This window comes from Syngnathus typhle, linkage group LG6, assembly GCF_033458585.1.
Source record: "Syngnathus typhle isolate RoL2023-S1 ecotype Sweden linkage group LG6, RoL_Styp_1.0, whole genome shotgun sequence".
NCBI classification, from domain to species: domain Eukaryota; kingdom Metazoa; phylum Chordata; class Actinopteri; order Syngnathiformes; family Syngnathidae; genus Syngnathus; species Syngnathus typhle.
Window position 1 is genome coordinate 13,294,805 of NC_083743.1, and position 18,433 is coordinate 13,313,237.

General features: G+C 39.9%; 1 protein-coding gene and 1 long non-coding RNA gene across 2 annotated transcripts; one reads left to right on the forward strand and one right to left on the reverse strand.

Annotated features, from left to right (window-relative positions):
* Nucleotides 1-851: 851 nt before the first annotated feature.
* Nucleotides 852-8,288, reverse strand: abhd15a (abhydrolase domain containing 15a). Its single transcript, XM_061281734.1, has 3 exons — nt 7,568-8,288; nt 3,333-3,685; nt 852-2,186 (listed from the first exon to the last, which is right to left on the reverse strand). The coding sequence occupies exons 1-3, from the start codon at nt 8,042-8,044 to the stop codon at nt 1,547-1,549; spliced, it is 1,470 nt and encodes a 489-aa protein (XP_061137718.1). The 5' UTR covers nt 8,045-8,288; the 3' UTR covers nt 852-1,546.
* A 76-nt stretch (nt 8,289-8,364) lies between these two features.
* LOC133156148 (uncharacterized) lies at nt 8,365-17,038 on the forward strand. Its single transcript, XR_009714794.1, has 3 exons — nt 8,365-8,546; nt 9,508-9,590; nt 10,192-17,038. It is a non-coding gene; the product is annotated as an uncharacterized LOC133156148 (long non-coding RNA).
* The last annotated feature ends 1,395 nt before the right edge of the window (nt 17,039-18,433 follow it).

The following is an 18,433-nucleotide window of genomic DNA, read 5'->3' on the forward strand; positions in this document are numbered from 1 at the left end:
GTTTCCAAGCCAAAAGCAAAGACAGCTGCGTCATTCTGACTGTCAGTGTGACGCTCGAGGAAGTTGAGAAATGGAACAGTCCAGGAACAAACCTTGTCAATGCTGCCATCTTGTGGAGGATGCTGGGGCGGAGGTGGTTGCCATAGAAACATCCGTTGACGTGCTTGAAGATTTGCATGCAGAACTGGGTCAAGTGATCATAATCTTGAATAATAAAACGATACTTCTACAACCACTACTTGATTAAAAAAATGTTTCTAAAATTGTGTTGGTTCCATATGCAATGCTAAGAGTTGGATTGAGTTAGCTAAAACCAGATTGAAGGCCCAGGTACCAAATACTAATATAATGGCATAGCACTACTACTTTAAAGTATGTGGGAAAAAATTCCCTGTCAGCTCGTCATAATGAAAAAAGGCATTGTTGCAACCCTTATTATTAATCGGAGTGGAGGAAATGCAACAACACACGAGAAAAGCACTCGCAAGAAGTACCTTTGATTCCTGTGCACGCAACATATTCTTTCATATTGTCGGTTGCAATTTGCAGTTCATGTACCCAGCGTGACATCTCATTTGTGAGTGTGAGTGAAGTTGGTCATTATGCAAGTGGACATTTTAGCTGTTGGCACTGTGTGCGTATTTGTCTGCGCGTCTGTGTGTGTGTTTGTATGTGTGTGTACTGCTTTGTGCGTGTACGGCTGTGTTCCAGCTGTCTGAGTGGATAATGCTCAGTGGGCACACGCAATCTCAACATGAAATGGCCATGGGGACTGTGCTATAATTGGGCGTCTTTGTGAACCTTGAGAAGAGAGCATGAGAGAATAACAACATTGCAATCGTCACCCCATGAAATGATAAACAGTAGAAGCACTTTTTATTACGAGCATTAAATGTGTATAGTCAACAATACGGCTGCATTCAAAGATGTCATATGTAACAACAACACCAAAAATGTTATGATGACATCAACAGAGCTTCAACATGAAATTCGGACAAACATTGAAATAGAACACTACTGACTATTCCATCTATCAATCCAACTAGTCAATCACAGGGCCTTAACAGACAAAAATACAGTCATACTCACTTTATGTAAACTAATATGCATGTTTTGGAATTGTGACGGGAAACCAGAGAACATGCAAACTCCATGCAGATACGTGAGCCAAGGGACACAGCCAGATGCCTCCTATCAATGCTTCCCACATTTTAAATGTCAAAACAACCATTTAAATGTCAAACATGAATCCGTAGCCCAAGTGCATTTGAGTTTCTCCAGTGTCAACTACAAAGGTAGCCAACATTACATCACACATTGTTACTCAGCAACAACTCTGCTATGTTAGCATGACAGCGGAATTGCTGATTTTATTACGGAAAATCACTTACTCACATCAAGTCCAACTTTTACAATGGCTTTAAATCAGTCAAAGGGGCAACTATGTCAATTATGTAAACCACTCCACTAGGGCACAAGGAAGGCCCCATCATCTTGTCTTGGAACCAGAAAAAGCACACGATGTGTCATTTTCCATTAATTTCTTTCAGCGTGTATAGGACCTCTGCCAGTTGTAGATGGCGTGGATATTATGAGAGCACTCTGGCACTCGTTTACACGTACTGACACTCCGGTGTCGGAAGACTCTCCCTCCCGTGCCTCCCCCCAAACCCCTCCTCCTTGCAGCGAGCTGCTTTGTCCTCTCCTCCGCGGCAAAGAAGTCTGTGGTCGCCCTAAAGAATTCCAAAAGAGCTCGGTGGCTCCAATTGGTCACACCGTTAGCCTTCACACTGCTGAGAGCTGTCGCTGAGTTAGCTGGCCCAGTGATACTTAGTTCGCATGGCGTGGAGAAACCACAGTGGCCGCCTCGGTCTGTTAGAAGGAGAAAAAAATGTGGATTGCTTTCAAAAAGTTCCCAGGGTATTGTGGACTGGGTGTTTCCTCGGACAGGGTCGTCCTGAGCGCATACGCTCAGGACTGGGATGGCCACTTCATCCACATCTCTTAAGGGTTCATTGCGTTCCCAGTAAGAATCCCAAGAAGCAGGAGCGCTGCCACCGGTCCCAGTTGGTAGTGCCGAAGCACAGCCAACCTGGCCACAGAACAGAACTTCCTCCAGGCCACGTAGGGAACTGGTCGAAAAGAGGCTGTCCATATGTATGGAAGGACTCAACGCCGTCCTGTATCTAAGCACAGCAAATCCACAGACACAAATAACATGAGAACGAGCAGAAGCTCAACAGCATGTCTCTCAAATTGCCAGTGATTACAGAGGCAATTCTATTGTCACGATGTCTCTCGGAATCAATCAGTTGCTATGGTAACTTAACGATTTTTAAATTGTTTGTGCTTTCATGTTCAGTGGTTAGTCAATACAATTATGTTTTGGGAGAGTGGGATTTTATTATTTTCTCTTCATGGAGGATCATAATAAATTGGAAATAAAGAAATGCTACAATGGCATGAAGGTGTAAACGCTAGCTTATAGTAAAAGAAAATAGCCTATAGTTTTTCCCCCAAGAATGCTTTTTATGTTGAATGAATACTTGATTTCTGTTGATGTGTTTGCGCTTCAGCAGTAGATATCAGCCTTAGTTTCCTAAAGAGTACATTCTTAGTGTTTTTCTATCTGGAGTTACCATACTGCAGATGAAAAATTGAGACTTTTTGAATGCCAATACATTTCTTAACTTCTCAAGTCAGGGGCCTGAGCTAAGCCCAATAGAGAACAAGCTATTTGTGGTCTTTCGAGTTCGGTTTTGGATTTATTGAAGACCAATTTGAGGGCAGCAAGACACACAAAAAAGCACAAAGTTAAAGTTGCTGTAGTGTGGCCCTGAAAAAAAAAATCATCTCCGGGGATGAAATCTAGGATTTTATGAAATATGGGGCACTTGTTGACCGGAGAGAATACAAAATTTGGTGTTTGGGGGAGTTTCTATTGGCCAGATAATATTGCCTTTTTTTTTGTAAAAAAAAAACACTGCAAATTTCAATTCTACGTTTTAATTTTCTGTCTCATTTAATCCTGACTGCTGCCAATACAAGACCATCTAATATCCTGCATGCCCTACACATCATTGATTTTTCTCTGACTCATCATTATATTAGCTTCCCACAAGCAGATTTGTATTGGGATTTGTGTTCTAGAAAGAAAAAATGCTTTGCTAGAACACGAAAATAATCAATGGCACACTGTGCAGAAAACAGTTTTCTGTGTAAATGATAGACTATTCAATACTTTTCAGCGAGTAAAAGCTGATTCAGCTGGGAATGTTAGGAACTACAATCTGAATGATCTGTCGCCTTTTCCCCACGCTCCCCCTTCATACCTGCTGAGGCACATTTTCTGATAAAGCACCAAGGCCCATTGCAGGGGCCAGCAGAGGCCATTCTCAAACCAGCTCTGGCAGCGAAAGACAGGCGACAGGCAGACGGCCGCCGTCACGTAGCTGGACGAGCCGCACTCCCCCAGGTAAGAGAGGAGGAGGCCGGATCCGGTGCCCTCGCTCACTGCATACAATTTGCTGGCAGGCTGCCGGTAGCGGATGTAGCGCACGGCCTCTCGCAGGTCTGCGGGGTCTCCAAACTGCTGCAGTTTGACAGTGGTGAGCGGGGTGCCGTTGTGGCTGCGGCGGTTGAAGACTGCAGGGAGGTATCCATGGGAAAGGGCTGTTTGACACAACTGTGGGAGGTAATACAGAGAGACAGAAATGTGGCTGTTATCTCCACGTGACAGAATGTATGATGGAAACTTTACAAGGGCATAAATATATATACATACATATACATATATATATATACATATATATACACTATAACGTCAAAGGACACATGCTTGAAACTGAATACATTTGGTGTTTTGTTGACCTGTTATTTTCTTGGTGTTTTTTAAATTCTTCATCTTAGACCAGGGGTGTCATTTTTTTCACGGGCCGCGTTGTAGTCATAGCTTCTTTCGGAGGGCCATTATGACCGTCAACCCAAATAAATTTATGAGCACCTCATATTATATACAGTAAAAGCTACAAAACAAACTGACAAATAACTCGTTTTCAAATCAGACGAGTAAAAACTGGTCAAATGAAAAAAAAAAAAGATATTAACAGTAAAGGCAATTTGCAATTCTAGTCATGACACAAATTTGATGCACAATTTGTCGTCGCAGGCCACAGAAAATGATTTGGCTGCCTGTAACTGGCCCCCGGGCCATGAGTTTGACACCTGTGGTTTAGACAATGCTATTGCCTTCAGAACATTGTGATTAGCTTGTGGTGCCAGACGCTGTTACCTAACGCTATTGGCAGGTGACTGTGGTACTGGCCACAAATTGAACCCACACTGTGTGCACTAAAGGCAGCAGCAGCATGTTCCGCTACACTTACCAGAACAGCTTGTCACTAAATATCAATCAACCAAAGAAAATCATTTCTGTTTATTTTCAATGACAATATACTGTATTGCTATTGTTCATTTAAAACTGAATGGAAAATGCTGGCCTCAATAAAAGTCCATGAAGATCAAGTTTGCTGCCTTAAAATGACGAATGTTCACTTTGGTCCCCTTTAATTGGCAATAATGCAATACAACCCACATATGAAAGGTCATCTGGAGTTTATTAGGAGCCAAGATGTTGCCATTTGATAATTGTTAATAATCTACAGACATGAAGGTCAACCCTGTCATTGTTATCACGCAACACACAGCAAAGGCTCTCGTTGTTGTCATTGCAAGCATATGCTAAAGACATATGTGCAGTATCTGTGAAATGTCTGTCTACTGTACATAAAGGATAATTTCAGGAAGCTATACAAAACATAACTACAATTCTAAGAGGTAAATTTGATTGATGAATAGATGCAGTAGAACATCACAATTTCCGTACTATTCAATATGCACCATAGTGAGAGAAGTCCTCGGGTTTTAATTGTTGCTCTACCATATACAAAATGGAAATTGTTAAACTGTTAAGTTTGTTTTGATGTACACATAAGTTCAATAAGATTTTACTTGGATGACACTGAGGAGTCGAAGACTTGCTGGATGTCAATCAAAATGAGTCTTTGTTTTGGTATTAGAGATATGCCGTGTTGGCAATAATTAACTGCAATCGGTTTAGATAGTAAATTGTCAGTAATGTTGGTATGATACTTGCTGCTGGCTCTGCATCAGTGCTATGATTGTTCAAGTCTGAGCTTGTGTCGACAAACTAAATTGATGTCAGCGTTTCCAACGGTTTGCAGTCAGAACTGCTTGACTGTCAGCTCAGTGATAAATTCCTGAAGTGGACACTCCAAGACTACTGCAGAGGTGCTTCGCTATAAAAATATTAACAAATCAAGTTACAGTATACTCGAGCAAAAATAAAGAGAAAAATCATGTTCTGGTGAATAATCAGTACTTAGACCATATTCTAAAACAAGAGTTTGAGACATTCTAGTTACCCAAATTGACATATGCACATGATGCACTTTATGGAAAAAGAAAACATGTGCTGGTACACAATATATATACCTACACCACAATCAACATTTTTTTCTTTCATCATATCAGTTCTACAATAGGATTTCCTTTCTTTTATTTTTTTATTACTCCCTCGAAATTGTTACTGTACCAAATCCTTGCTGTGATATTTGTTGTATTTGATATTTATTGAGTTTGATTTCTTTTCTTATTACCTTTTCTTGGGATCAGCAAAGTACCGACCCAGCCTATAACCAAACATTATGTAGCTAATTGTTATGATGTAAGCTGAGTAGCTCCCACCCACTAATACGTGCGTAGAAATGTTCATCTGTTCACTGAACAGACGGAAACGCTATATGAAACTAAAAACAGCATTTATAGCAGACATCAACATTGTATACACCAGCAAATGTGACAGGGAGCAGCAAAAGTGGTTGGTTGGAGACCACTGATCTAACGTTTGTTTTGTTTTCTTTGAATGTGGAGTGTGGGCTGTCTGTTTCCTCCTGCTGCTATTATTTTGTTTTTCTTTTTAAGTAAAGTACTGTACTAAGAAATATATATATCACCCCCCCCCCCCACCACACACACACACACACAGTTTTAATTAGTGTACATCCCTTGTGGTGCCTCCTCCTTGCAGAATGTTAAGCAAATTGTCAGACTAAAATGGAAATAGTACATAGACTGCACAAAACACGTACCCCACCCACTGGATTCTTCTTTCTACATTTTTTCCAGCAATTTTCACTCCTCCGTCATTGTTTTAATGTAGTTGCTGCTGTGCCCCCTTATTTGACATTTTCATGACATTTGCATAGAGAGCACATGATCTAAAAAGGTAATGAGCTCAAACAGTGGCAAGTGTCCAAAGTGTGAGCCAACAGCCATTCATTCGATGCAATGCTACCCTTCCCGTGGCCCCCCACAAGTCAAGAGATGCTTTATATTAGCTCATTCAATTATCTCAGCCAGTGTATTGGGAGAGCAGTATAATGACTGATGCCGCCTCTGCGTCGACTCCTTTTTCACTGAGCTTTAAATATTGGGATTAAAAGGCAGGGGAATGTCTCATGAGAGAACACATTTAGCTATGGCCTATTTTAAAAAGATAGCGGGTTAAAGAAAATCAAACCTGTCATACAATAGGCAGCACTGTATTTATTCCATGATGACCTTGCTGGCTACTTCAGCAGCTTCTATATGAAGCTGTCCAATTTAATTAAATCTTTTGCAATTAGTCATATGTTTTGGTTCTGATGATGTTTTGTACACATTCTCACTGGGCATTTTATTATGTATAGAACTTGGACTCAGGATCAAAGCCATTTCCCAAAATTTCAAATATTCATTAATGATGCTTATAAATTATAAATACCTCTCAAATCAAACTTAGCATTGAGCAAATAACAATTTATGGCAGTACTTTAAGAGGCATCTTCCACAACCCCATTTTTAAGGATTCAACAGCAAGTGCAACATCTTTATTGTGATGATCACCAACTGATCACATTAGAAATAACTGAACAACTGTTCTCATTCAAAAGCTAAATCTTGCTTTTAGCTCAGTTTGGATTGACTCTCAGGGAGACATTCACAATACAAAACCCAATTGTTGTGATAATAACTTTGAATGGGTCATTTTCATAACCAAAATATTAAAACACTTTTGACCATGATGAATGCAGTTTTTTCCAAATTAACCCTACAAAAACATGAATGCAGTTGTCCCCATACAATATCATTATGTTAATATTCGGTTTGAAAAAAATAAATAAAAATGCTTTTGGTGCACGAGACCTCCCCCCCACCCCCCAGAAAAACAAAACGTGCACTGTGACACATCCAAATGACAATCAATCCGGATTAAATATGATGCTTTGTTAAATATAAAAAAGTTGAGTTTTGATTGTCAGAATCAACATCTAGTTGTAACTGCACTGCATCACACATTGGTGTTTGTCCTAATTTGGTCACGATATTTAGAAATATTGGAAACTGTTCTCAACATTACGCAGTGCAGTTCTACACCAAAATCATTTTAATGCACTGTACGTATCTGCCATTGCACTGTGCAGGTGCGCAAGTATCTCCACTTTACCTGCAAAGCATTTCTGGTGATCTTGCCTAGCGAATTGGGGATGATGAGAAGAACCGGGCTGGTGGAATGACTGGAAGTCCTGCGCCTCTTCTGGTAGGAAGGAAAAGCCCAGTCCAAAGCCACCAGTCCATCGTCGCTCAGCTGCAGGTTGTCCCGCACAAAGTGGACCGGGCTCCCGTAGGACCAGCAAGTCTCATAAAAGCTCTGGAGGATAGCGCTGGCTCGCCACGTCCACCCGACCCACGGCGAGTAGTTAGTGAAAGTGGTGCAGTTCTTCAGGAGATAGTTTGCCAGGGCGGAAGGTTTGCAGATGAGCTCCACGCTGCGTGTGTGGTCGGTGCAGCCGTCGTCTTTCAGTGTACGACTGGGTCCTTTGGGTGCAGTGTTTGCATGCTCCTCGGTACCACTAACTTTGGAGCTGGACCAGATTATTGCCACCAAAACCGCAGCGCACAGCATCATGAGCCATTCCAGCATGGTCACAATCAGTGCAACGCGGACGCTTTTTTTCAGCGGGACACTTTTAATGTTAATTTGTCCTAAATCCGTGTTCCACTAGACAGCAAATTGTGGCTGCTGTGCTCCGATGAAATGCAGCCAAGCGCAAACAAGCAAAATCCGGTTTGATTTCGCTCATTAAGTTCCTTCATCATGTCTCAATAGAAATGTACACGTCTATGCCCAAACAGAGACTAAAGAAAACAGCTGCCTGGGCGTGCAAAAAATGTGTCTGCAAAAAAGCTGAATGGAAACGCCTCTCCTCCCATTCCAACCCCTCCTACTGTGTTGAGCAGGTACAGAAAGTAGATGCAGAAAGTGGCATGCAAAGCATATCACTGTTACGTACTTTGGAATATATGTACTACATTAGAATTACATTAGATAGTATTCTAGTATATGCGTGAATATTTTTTTATACGAATGAACAACCTGATGACAAAAACAACCAACCAACCATCCGTTCTAAATGCCATCCTAGGTAAGTTTTGAGAGACTAAATATTTCAACCTAATATTCCTAAAAATGTTTATTGTGACCAAAGTACGAGTTTGAGTGCACTGGTGGTGCAAGAAAGGGGTCGAAAGGGGCACTTAATTAATCAAACAATAAAATTGTCACACTTAGACATGAGAATAAAACTAATGCTCACTTTTTATGAGCATTTATAAAAAGCAAACTTTGAAACCAGTGGCAATAAGACTATAGTATATTGTGTGTGGACTTATGTAAATAACAGAATAGTAAATGATTTATCGGATGCATGAAAAATGGGAAGAAGTGATGACTTCACGGCCAATAACCTCAGATAACACCCCGTATATTACCATACTGTTATTAAAATAGCATCAAATGAAAAACTTTATAGAATTACCCTCATCTGACGACCAAACTACACGGAAACCTTATCATTTTGTGAGCTCACTTTGCATGTTTGTTATTATGAACCGGCAGCCAAGAGTGACATCACACCAGGGCAACATGTTAACCGAGGTCCAAGGCCTTAAATGGAATGAATGTGTTTAGCACGTAACATCTCTGGTATTATTGATTGCAAAGTTTTTATTCTTTTTTATGAGTGATGCTCATCCACATGCATAGAAAACCTAATCTCAAATCAAGTTTGTGAGGGGGAAAAAATGGCCAACTTCAAACCTGACAATGGGCTTATAGATCACGTCTTTACGTGTAAAACGGTCCGATTAAATGGTGAATTTAGACACATGATTTTCATCTCTGTCATTATCTCACCCTCCACTGTCACCATGGCACTGCCTCACAAGCTGTGAGCAAACGGACTGTGCCAAGGCTTTTTACAAATTGCTGTAATTCATGTGAACATGTTTGCACATTTGTGGCTTTGAGTGGTTTTAGAGGTTAACGCAGCCTGAAAATCACAACATTTTGGACACTCACGTGTTCTTCCATGTGTTTTTTTCCAGTGAACAAAGCGGGCAGTTACGTATTCCCGATGTATTCACAATCCAACAGATGTGTCCACTTACCGGGCTGAATATTCACTACAGTGAGGAACTTTATACCGTGGAATGATTTAACACACACACTTATTTCGCTACATGACTTTGAAACGTTAATGTCTTTTATCTCTGTTGACGTCATCTCAATCATCCAAATTTATTGACTGTTTTTAAGCACACATCTCATATTAGTATAATCAAAATCTCAGATCAAATCCCAATTTTTAACCCAGCAGTTTTAAGGGTGTATATATTACTATGTGTAAAAAATATACAAATATTAAATACACTACAAATATTAAATATTTGTGGTAGTACCGTAATTTTCGGACTATAAGTCGCGTCTTTTTCCATAGTTTGGGTGGGGGGGCGACTTATACTCAGGAGCGACTTATATACATATATATGTTATTTTTTTCACTTTTTTGGGCATTTTATGGCTGGTGCGACTTATACTCCGGTGCGACTTATAGTCTGAAAATTACGGTATATCATATTATTGATAGTATTTTTTGTGAAAATGAAAAACAAGTCAAATTGGATAATAGTGATTGAGAATCACTGGTAGTCTGGTCAAGATTGCAAGCAGATGACTGACACCAATTAGACAACTATGTGTCAAGCTGACTATTCTTTTTTTTTTAAAAGGTCAAAAGCAAAAACGATGTCATGCCTGCTCCTCTTGTTCGCTTCACTGCAAAACCACTTCCTCAAGAGCATCCTTCTTCCTGTGAGGTGTTTCAAATAAATGTTAGCAATTGAAATGTACAACCCACAAGTGGAACAGTGTATTGCTGTCCAAACAATCTGGTTCATGTTCTCTTTGTTCAGAATCTTGTACTTACATGCATCACCTTTAGTCTTGAACTGTGATAAAAGCTATTCAAAACAGAGCAGAACTCAAAATAACACAGAAAATAAAAATCCAAAGGCTTATCTTATGCAATGCCATTGGGAAACCCAACCCCTTAAATTGTATGCTCAGCATAAAAATCAAGATGTGCTTCTGCAGACTTTTAAATAGAAGCACAAGCAAAAACACCTCAAATAATGGTCACTAAAACAGAAAAAGTAAAACAAATAGAAGGATGAAGCTGGCACAGATGTGGGAGACGGAGGAGTTTGATTATGAAGTTATACAAATACCCTGTGAGGGATTGTTATTGAAGGTTATATTTGTAGAAACAAACAGGAAAAGAAAATATTTATGATAATTCGGGCAAGTGAGTGCAGCAGCCTTCCGTGCTATTGCTGTAGTCTTCTCAAGGAAACATCCGGATGTCACACCTCATGACATTATAAGCCTGATCAAGCATGTGTAATCGTTATTGGATGAAAAAAAGAACTGGGTCATCGTCTTGAGACTTGTAAGATAATCTTAAGGGAACAGAAAACACTAACAGTAAATATCTCCTCAAATATCAACAAAAAGGTTACAGGGATCCTATTACAACATCACTGAGGCTTTGTGGTGAAGGTGAAAGACAAATATTCAATGCAAAACTAAAAGCTACTCTATTAAGCCTAGACTAGACTAAAGGGTGATCCACTAAAATCGGTAAATAGAAAATAACCAAACTAGGGACACCTGGCAAACAAATGATACGTTTACAGCTTTTTTTATGGACTTGTTTATTGCATCATCACCTGCTAAATCACATCTCAGTTGAAACATAAAAAGTCCATTTAAAGAACTTTTGCAGCGTGCTTGCTTAATTTCGCATTGCTTGTGTAAACACAGAAGATGCAATTAACAGTCAGTTTATACTGGGCTGGATCCAATTCCAAGTGAGTCTCTGTTGTGTAGCCAAGCTGCTTTGTTTTTCTGTTAAATGGATGGGCACTCGGGTTGAGTTAGCGATGCGGGCTTTCTGAGGGTCCAGCATGCTGTTGACATGGCTTTGCATGCGTTTACATGAGTGAGGAGCGTGCACTGTTTTCATAAGCACTGAATGTACCGTAAACAGCACATGGCTTGCCTGGGGGGGGAAGTACGTATGTGCAGGATCAAAATGTGAATATGTTGACATATATACAACAACTTACTCTGCAAAAACGATGAATTTCACTTTTTAAGTCTAGGCCGTTGGGCATTCTTGTAGCGGAAAGGCATCACAAATTAGGGCCCATTTAAATCCAAAAAAGCATGTACGTGGCGCTAATGATTTACAAATGTGCCTTATTAGAGAGAACCTGAACAATGCCTCGAGCAACACAGTCCGAACTGACCTTTGTTTTAACCTAACAGTGTAAATATTTACTGGTATCCAAATCTGCACATTAGCATTTTCCTAGCAGCTGCTGTTGTTACACATACAGTATCGTATTTTCCGGACTATAAGGCGCACCTAAAAACCTAAAATCTTCTCAAAAGCTGACAGTGCGCCTTATAGTCCAGTGCGCCTTATATATGGACTAAATTTCTAAATTCAAACTGGCCCGAAACATTGTGTCATGAAATCAAGCATAAGTGGCCTGCTGAAGACTATGAATCATGAATCAAAAATACTATGGATCATTATTTTGTGATTATAAAGTCATTTGTTGCATCTGAAGTTGAAATAAAAAAGATCAAATGGAGAATGATTAAAAATCTGACATGATGCATTACTGGTGCGCCTTATAGTCCGGTGCGCCTTATATAAGGATTAAGTTTTAAAACGGGCCATTCATTGAAGGCGCGCCTTATAGTCCGGTGCGTCTTATAGTCCGGAAAATACGGTAATTATAAGCCAGATAAAAAATATTCCTTAGGTTTCCTAAATGAAATAATAGGAAGGTACAGTTTGTCGTTTCTGCACAAGCTCTTCAGCTTCATAACACACATACAAACAAAGATCAGATCGGTATTAAGTTAATCAGCAGACCTCCGACCGAAGAGATATTTCCAGATCTGAGGTCACCAATCTTCCTTTATCTTTATGAAAGGGGAAGTCAGAGGACATCAAAATCTGTTTATGCCATTTACAAGAAGAGCGGGGATGGAACAGAACAGAGTGAACTGACATAAACAAAGACAACCAGACCCTGTTTTGTTATTGTATGCATAACAGCAAGTGAGATGCTATCATAATGTGGTAAAGGGCTTTGATTTCATTCAGTGAGCATTGGATGACTGAAACTGCTTCATTTTTTTTTTTTGTAGCCTTTGTACAATGATTTCATAGTCATACACAAAAAGCAGTGTTTAGATCTTAAAAGAAGTCCTATTGGCCATCCCTTTGTTTTTAGGAGTTACTACTAACTGTGGTGATTTTATTTGCACACTTATACTGTATGCCTGTTAAGTATTCCTGCAAAGATGGCTGTACAGATCAACGCTGAAACAGATTTCTTCCATTTCTGTCATTTTCTGTCTGCAATATTGGGCTGTTTTTATAGGGAAATATTTTCCATATCACTTACCAGCCAATCAAAATAGTGCTGCATGAAAGCTGACTTAAATTTGGAAGCCATAAAACAAAACAAAAATCTTTGCAACAGGAGACTTTGTTATTATAAAGTGTCAGTGTTCAAATAAACACTTTTGTATATATCATTATCATTAAAAAAAAAAAGATATGATGTAATGAGTTTTATTTAGTGCCAAAATCGCTTTGGCGGTTTTATAATGACCCTTGTAAAATATTCCATTGTAATATAGCAAGCCCAACACAACTTGTTATGATCCTTTGCTAACCTTGAACACATCCAGAATTTCTTAAGAATAAAAGTGCCATCGGGAATTCGTTCCATTGTTTTGTAATGAATAAATGCCGTCTGGCAGTGTCCTTTCCTGTTTAATACAAAACTGTTTTCATCCACAATATCCAACATAAAAAGACATTTGCAGCCACATCCTGCATCAGGGTTTGTCCCAAAACAAGCAAACCGTATCTGTTTGATTTGATGCTACGCCTACCTCAGGTTAATTAGTAGCGCAAAGGTCAAGGTAATGAGGTGGAAAGGAGCAGCAGTTCACTTAAGAGCTGCACTCTCATAGGCAATAACCAAGACATCCGCTCTCCTGCTGGTCTCAAAACAACATGATAAGGCCTTGTGATTAGGTAGATAGATGGTCTTAGTATGCGGCATTGACGCTAATGGGGTCATTGCACTGACATCCATTAACTGGAATCTCTAGGGTCATTGCAGCAGTATAGTAAAAACATACAGAACCCCTAGAGTTTTCCAACGTCATGTTCAGCATTAAAGATCTCGGAACTTCGGGTTTCTAAATATATTTTGCCCTCTTATCCAGTCTTACATTTTCCATGACCAATATCATTCGTGGCACTGACAAACTGACATGTTTTAGAGCTGGTAAGACATTTTCCGTTTCCCTGGTGCCCTTTACAAAATGTTTAAAAGGTAGTAATAATAATGAGAGTTGCTTTGTTTTGCCATTAAGGTGCATTTAAGTAGTATGTGAATAATGTAATCAGGAAGCATTGAGAGACTCAAGGGACGTTGTCAGTCCCATCTGCTGCTAACCAGCGATTACAGTCTCACAGCCACTGCCACCTGCTATGTCATGTGATTGATCAACATGTTATTGACCATCTAGTCATCAATGTGCACTCTCTAAATCTCTCAAACAAATCACTCTGATTTTAACACAGTACGATGCAATAATAATTCATTCAGTCAAAGAAAACCACCAGCATTGTCATCACTCGCCTCTGTAAAGGCCAAAATTGATAGAGCTCTTTCATTTGAACTCATTGGTGTCCCTAAAAATGGAGTTTACGGTTAGAGTGTGAATAGTGTGTCGAAAACCAGGAAAATAGTGCATACAAAAACAAGCTGTTCTGGTTCTTCTAAAATGAATGAGGACTGCCCGTTTGAATGAGTTATTTTGTCATGCAACTAGCTCCCTCTTGTGGTCAAGTACTTTTACACTTTTACATCTCAATACCATATTTGCAACTTTTTGTCATGTATTAAAATGGATTACTAGCTCCCACTTGTGGTCAACTACTTATACACTTTTACATTTCAACAATATTATATTTGCAACTTTTTGTAATGTATTAAAATGGATTACTAGCTCCCACTTGTGGTCAAGTACTTTTACACTTTTACATTTCAACAAAACCATATTTGCAACTTTTTGTAATGTATTAAAACGGATGATTTGACCTTTTCATCTTTTCATCATATAATCATATTGTTACGGCAACTAATTCACTCATTTGATTTAGTCGGACCCCAAATGCTAGTGTTAATAGTTGTTATTATAAGACACAAGACACAATTATTTGACATCTATTCATTGGTTACCTCCAAAGATCCATCTGTCGAGGCAGAGGCGTATCCAGGAATTTTTCCAGTAGGGACGCACGCCCACAGGAAAAAAAATCGAACATCACCCACGCCGTTTGCTGATCGCTAAAACAACATACGGGTCCGGGAGGCAAACGGTGAATGGATACCATCGCGCACATAGAATAGCGCAAGCACATTCGCGCAAGACCGAAAGAAAAAAACGGCATGAAAATGAAGAATCGAAAAAGCTCGATTTTTTTTTCAACCGGGGCGCAGGGAGTCCTAACCGGGGCGCCGCCCCTGCTCGGCCCGGCTTGGCTACGCCTCTGTGTCGAGGGTAGATGAGAATTGGCCAGATAGTGGAACTGCAGATATTTCTACATTTTATCCTTCCACTAGATGGAAGCATGGCCCAGTTCCTGCAGTGAGCAGCTTGCTGCCTGCTCACTGCTGACGCTTCGCCAACCTCTGGAACTTGACAACACCAATCACTCTAGAAACCTTGTATTACGACGAATACTCATCTATAAATTTGTAGGTAAATTAGTTTATATGTAAGTTATTTAAAAAAATCACCACAGATTGTTGAGGCTATTCAGATCCCACTTTTTTTTGTGCTGGATGTTTGAAGAACATCTTCATCCACTCTAATTGTCATCTCCATCATTTGCGAAATATGCTTTGGTTTTGCATTTATGTGTATTTTTACCTCTCAACTTCAAGCATGTACTATTTACATGCATGAATGCCAAACAGTCCACCATGGGACGCACCTCTCATGTTTTATTTCATGCTCAAATGCACAAAGTCCCTTAACACACACCTAGTCAATATTAGTCTCAAAGCATGTTCGGATCTAGTCAAGCAAAAATGATCGTTCTTCTACTTCTTACCACTCGCTTCTTGTAAGTGAAAAGTATTTGACAAACCATCTGACATAACTTAGGGACAGATTTAAAAGTTTACTTAATATGTTGATGTAGCCACTTTCAGTGAACTTGAATAAAAATGACCTGTTTCTTGAACACCCATTTTCTCTTCTTTCTTCTTTTCAGACAAATAGACTGACTAAAAAAGATTTAAGGAAAATATTTTGCTTGCAATAATTGCATCAATCATGTGAGCCCATTAACATTAGCAACTTTTGGCTTTCTCATTTTCTGATATTTCTCCTGGCATTTTTTTCTCTTTCAGTGGGTGTTTGTTTTGGGGATAATTTCCGCCAGTCTCCCTTTGCAGATAAAAACACATACTACTTCATTGGGTTTAAGTCTGAAGGAGCTCCTAGTTATTTCCCTTAGTAAATTTTACAACACAACACAGTTTTGTTTTGGGGTTATTATCATGTTGCACGATTAAGTTTGCCTACATCATTCTTGAAATGGGCAGACAAGATTTCTGTACGTTTTTGACTTTATTTTGCTGTTGTCCGGCCCAAAGGAGGCCACGTTACCTCCGCTAAGTTTAACGGACGAGTGTGGACGGATTTCTAAATCACATCTGTAAAAATGCTGAAAGGGTCAACAATTGATAACAAAGCACATTAAATTTAAATTAAATAAAACTTCAACTAGTCCAAAACTCTGCTGCCCGCCTCCTTACCCACACCCGGTCCCGTGAACACATCACTCCTGTTCTCCACTCTCTTCACTGGCTCCCCATGAAGGAGCGTATCATCTTCAAGATACTCCTCCTCACCTTCAAAGCCCTTCACCACCTGGCTCCCACTTACCTATCCGACCTCCTTGTCCCCTACTGCCCCAACCGTCCCCTCCGATCCTCCAATACTTCACGTTTGACAGTCCCAAAATCCAAACTCAAATCCTTCGGTGACAGAGCCTTCTCCTGCACATCACCCCGACTCTGGAACTCTCTCCCCCAGTCTGTCTGTGACTCACCCACACTTCCCATATTTAAGTCCCGTCTAAAAACATACCTCTTCTCCCAAGCTTATGACCTCCCCTACCCATAACTGCTTTCCTCCTCTTAAGTTTATCCGATTGTTTCCTCCTCCCCCCCCCCCCCATGTATGTCTTTGCATTGTTCCCTGTAAGCGTCTTTGGGTTCTTGAAAAGCGCTATACAAATATAATGAATTATTATTATTAAATCCTAAAGGACTAGCACCCATAATGACACATTTTGAGAGACGGCCACGTAGTGTCCAACCATCAGAAATCATGTTGAAGTCGATACACACAGCATGTACAGACAGAGATGCCGAGGTCTGCTTGTATTGAGGTCTGCTCCCATTTCTGACAGCTGCATGCATCACTGGCTTCTTTGTCTGAGCCAATCAGCAGCTGGCTCACTGGATGTTTCCTTTTTCAGTTGGAGAAGAGCTCGGCATACACACTAGGCTGAAAAGGAAAAAAAAGGAGAGCATGGCAAGTGTCAGACAGACAGAAAGATGAAGGAGAAGAGACCACTTACCACTGTGACGGGAATTTGTTAACTGTACAACAATGAAGAGAGCGGCGTCACAGCGGCTCGGCCAATCAGGTGCTGAGAAATTGGGCCACTTATGACATCAACGCTGGCATCGGATGAGAGTTGCCCGCATGAGGGAGCTTTCCAGCGAAAGGACAGACGGAGAGAGCTTATTATGATGCTCTGCTCTAATACAAATACACTCACACAGAAAAAAAAAACATGTGGAATTTGAACAGTACAGTATAATCAAGATTCCATTAAAAAAAAAAAAACATGTTAAATGCACCATAATGACTCAAAAGCTCCAAGAACATATGCAAGACTGCATTCGGTATAAAGGCGCTCTTATGTATCATTCATGAATATCAATAGTAGTGAGTACATTCTTTGTATGAATAATAGCATTAGTGCCTATAGAAATTGTGGCAATGGGGAAAACAGGGATTCAAATGTGTAAATTGAGGAGCTTTGCTCGGCCTAAACCGAGCTTTTTTCCCTCACATCATTGAGTAGCATAAAATATCTTGGTCTCCAAGGAAAATGCATTTCTAGTTTTCACATGGCATTTTCAATACTTTTTTAGAAGGTTCAGGGTTTCACAGACCCACTATCATTTATTGCACAAAAGGGAGTATGGTCAACCCAAAACTTCAGAAGAGAGATAAAGACAAAAGTGACTCTGGGTCTGGGGAGAGTGGGAAGCGCATGACTTCATAAATGACAGGCTCTTTGTGAGGGGTCAGAAAATATTTGGGTTTGTATCTAATCTATCACACTGATAGGATATCGTTTTATTTTCTCACAAATTCTGACACATCACAACTTGAAAAGGATCGCATTGTACCACGTAAACTTGCAGAAGTCCCCAAATGTATCGGATATACATTAACGTGGTTTGTCTAAACATAGCGTCATGTTCTTTGTACATATTCCAAATATGATGCGGATTTTCCATAGCTACTTATTTTCCAAATCCCTTGTGTTTATTACCCGCAAATTCAAAACAAATGAGACCCTTGGGGTCGTACTGCACATTAAATCTGCCATTCAGTCTATTTTCTTTCTTCCTTCTCCACGACTGCATTTTTTTCTGGGTCTCCTATGGGAAGGTGTCAAGATGATAAGGAACAGAGAGTCTGGGAGAATTGGGCAGGAAGCAAATAGATGGGAGGCAGTTTTAGGGACTTTACACATGTATCAATTTATTTATG

Excerpts from the sequence above, each read along its gene's own strand:
- abhd15a (XM_061281734.1), bottom strand. The coding sequence starts at position 8,044 with ATGCTGGAATGGCTCATGATGCTGTGCGCTGCGGTTTTGGTGGCAATA. Across the intron at positions 3,686-7,567 it reads TCACCAGAAATGCTTTGCAG|TTGTGTCAAACAGCCCTTTC; the intron begins GTAAAGTGGAGA and ends TACCTCCCACAG. Across the intron at positions 2,187-3,332 it reads CAGAAAATGTGCCTCAGCAG|ATACAGGACGGCGTTGAGTC; the intron begins GTATGAAGGGGG and ends TGCTGTGCTTAG.